Genomic DNA, 2,704 nt, shown 5'->3' with positions numbered 1-2,704 from the left:
AGCAAAGGATCCATTTGATCAGAATTACTTCATTAAGTTCCTTCAAGTTTCTCAGGACCCTGAAATTATCACCAACCCAGTCAGAAACAAACAACTTCTATAAACGGAGGCCATTCCATTGGCTTCTACAGCAGGTAAGATATTAACTGTTCATAACTTTTTCCAAAACTCTATTTTAATATATCTTATCTGTCACTTTATTGCGGCAAGAAAGGGCTTAATGAGCACCAGTGAGCTTATCGAATTAAAATATAGTTTCTGTCAATTAAAGCTGAACTCTTCAAATAACTGGAAAACTTAAAAAATAAATAAAATAAAAACCCGAGGACTTTTACATACAAAAAAGTATTCACATGTAAAGTATGCTATTAATGAGGCTTGAATTTTAGGGATTTTTTGGCATTTTTTATTGTTTTTCCTTCAAGTCATATGGTAGTTTGTATGAATATCAAGAGTTTAAAATTATTTTACTTTAAAAGTAAGACAATTAAATTATAGATTATTCTTAGATTAACAAATTTTGAAAAAAAATAAAAACTTGGAAAAAAATAACGATAAATTTTTTTTCCTCCAGCTGTGTTTACCTCACTATAGCCATCCCTGATCTGTACAAATATGTGATTATAAACTATATTTTTTTAGGCACATTGGGTGTTTTATTTGTTGATTTAATTTGTAGCTCAGAAGTAACACTGTGACTAAAATAATCCAAACTAAAAGCAACTGTTTTTCTCACATTTTAACAAACTGTTTTAGGTAGAAAGAACATGTAAATTATTGTTTTTTTTTTTTATTCTATTGATGTTTGCAGGTAATAATGCGGCGATAAACTGGCAAATTATCCCAAAACAGAAGCCTTTCATAAATTATCTCTAGGTAGAAAATAGGCGATTAAGACTCAAAAACACATTAAACTTATGAACTCATATTTAATCACTTGACGAGGGATCTGTGCAAGAAAAAGTTTGTGGGGGAAAAAGGACTGCAAACAAACTATAACAACCCAGAATGATGAGATGTTTAAATGTGAAACACAGTCTAATGATGTATTTTGTTGTTAGCAAATCAGCAGCAATAAAAGCTTTTTTTTATTTTACTTTCCTCTAGTTGAGGAAAAGTTGAAGTTTTTGGGAATTGTTGAGTTATCTTCTAATGAACACACAACTTTAGTCAGTCTCTAAAAATAATTTTCTTACTTTACATTTAGTACAAAAAAAGGAAAAGAAATTTCTACCCGTTAGTGCGTTTTAAGATACTATAACATAAATAGACAATTTATTTTCAGTGTTCAGAACAGACAGTTCCAGTGTTACTGGAAAACTAAACATTCTCCACCGTATTCCAGTTGGCAGCAGAGGGTTTAACAGAGTTCTCCACTTAAACTTTATAGGTGCAACACAATGCACCGTGCTTCTTCCTTTCTACACCTTTAACAGCGACCTCAGCCGGTGCAGAGGCTACTTGTCAAGATTCATTCATAAACTCCTGTTTAGCAAAAATACAACAAAAACTGTAAATGTCCCTTTTAGCAAAGATTTGACGAATCGTTCCCCATCACCTCACATCAGCTGATGTCCGTTCCCTCCCAGTCTGCATGTTCCTCTGAGTTCCTCTACATGCAGATCCCAGAGTGCAAAGCACATTTTCCACTGTTTTTTATGGGTACTCCAAACTTCACCGTGGATGCATTAGTACATGATCACAATGTGACGGTAAAGTTCTGGGCTATTACCTACTGAGAATTAGCAATTACTTTCTGGAAAGCAATTAGATATCTGCTGTGCAAAACGATGCCATGAAGAGCTGTTAGTGTAAATTCCATTTGTTTCATGTTTAAACCTCCAACGGGTTGAAAACGCTTGGACATCCCACTCTGTCTGGTTCTTTCTCATCCAGCTCCTCCTGCTGAAAAGAGTTTCCTGCAGCCTTATTTGCAGGTAAACACCTCCGTCCTCTCGCTGCACGTGTTGCATTTGACGAAGCAGCACCATTGGAATTTACAGTTGCACTGCCACACTTTGGTGTACTGGTGCGTGTTGTAGCCTCGACCGCAGCACATGAGGTCGCAGCCGTCCGTGTGCGGCGACGTGCGGTTGCACAAGCGTCCCTGGGTGCCCACGCTCCCCGTGGCCGCGTCCTCCTCACAGTAGTTGGGCGACCTCTCAATGTAAACGAGGTCCGTCTCCATGGGCTTCCTGTAGCCCAGAGTCTGTTTCACCTTGAGGTGGGTGGGCTGGCGCAGGCGGCTAGCCCGGACGACCTCCACGTGCACAGCTTCATTATACTTTTCCTTGAGTACGTAGCCGATCTCGCGGAACTTCGGAAGTGTTGTCCAGCAGGTTTTGGTGGTGCAGGAGCCAGAGACTCCGTGACACTTGCACTCCAGCTTCATCCTTTCTTCTAAAACCTGACAAATGACAGAAAAAAATACACAATGAAAACACTAACAGGTGTGGGAATGCAAATGTACACATGGGAAGAGAATAATAAATTTAGGCTGCGTCCAAATTTCGTCCACAGAGGCTGAGTCGTCCCGTTAAGCTTTATTAAAGAGGCAATATCATGTAAAATCAACTTTTTTGAGTTTTATATCATTTTATAATATTATACTCTCATAAAAACATGTCCAAAGCCTTGCTCTGACTCATTCATCATGTTTGAGAAATCCTGCAGTGTTTTTATGAAGCCATGCTGAGGAGCAAAA

General features: G+C 38.2%; 1 protein-coding gene across 2 annotated transcripts in view; it reads right to left on the bottom strand.

Moving 5' to 3' along the window:
* Positions 1-909: 909 nt before the first annotated feature.
* The window catches only part of wnt7bb (wingless-type MMTV integration site family, member 7Bb), a 69,885-nt gene continuing 68,090 nt past the window's right edge, over positions 910-2,704 (bottom strand). For both annotated transcript variants that reach the window (XM_014023302.1, XM_014023301.1), the window contains exon 4: positions 910-2,407. In XM_014023302.1, coding sequence (XP_013878756.1) covers positions 1,928-2,407 — 480 coding nt within the window. In that variant the 3' untranslated portion in view covers positions 910-1,927. The remainder of the gene's footprint in view (positions 2,408-2,704) is intronic.

Source organism: Austrofundulus limnaeus, unplaced genomic scaffold (assembly GCF_001266775.1).
Source record: "Austrofundulus limnaeus strain Quisiro unplaced genomic scaffold, Austrofundulus_limnaeus-1.0 Scaffold363, whole genome shotgun sequence".
NCBI lineage: Eukaryota > Metazoa > Chordata > Actinopteri > Cyprinodontiformes > Rivulidae > Austrofundulus > Austrofundulus limnaeus.
The sequence above is the reverse complement of the archived record's forward strand: the minus strand, read 5'-3'. Positions and strand labels throughout refer to the sequence as shown.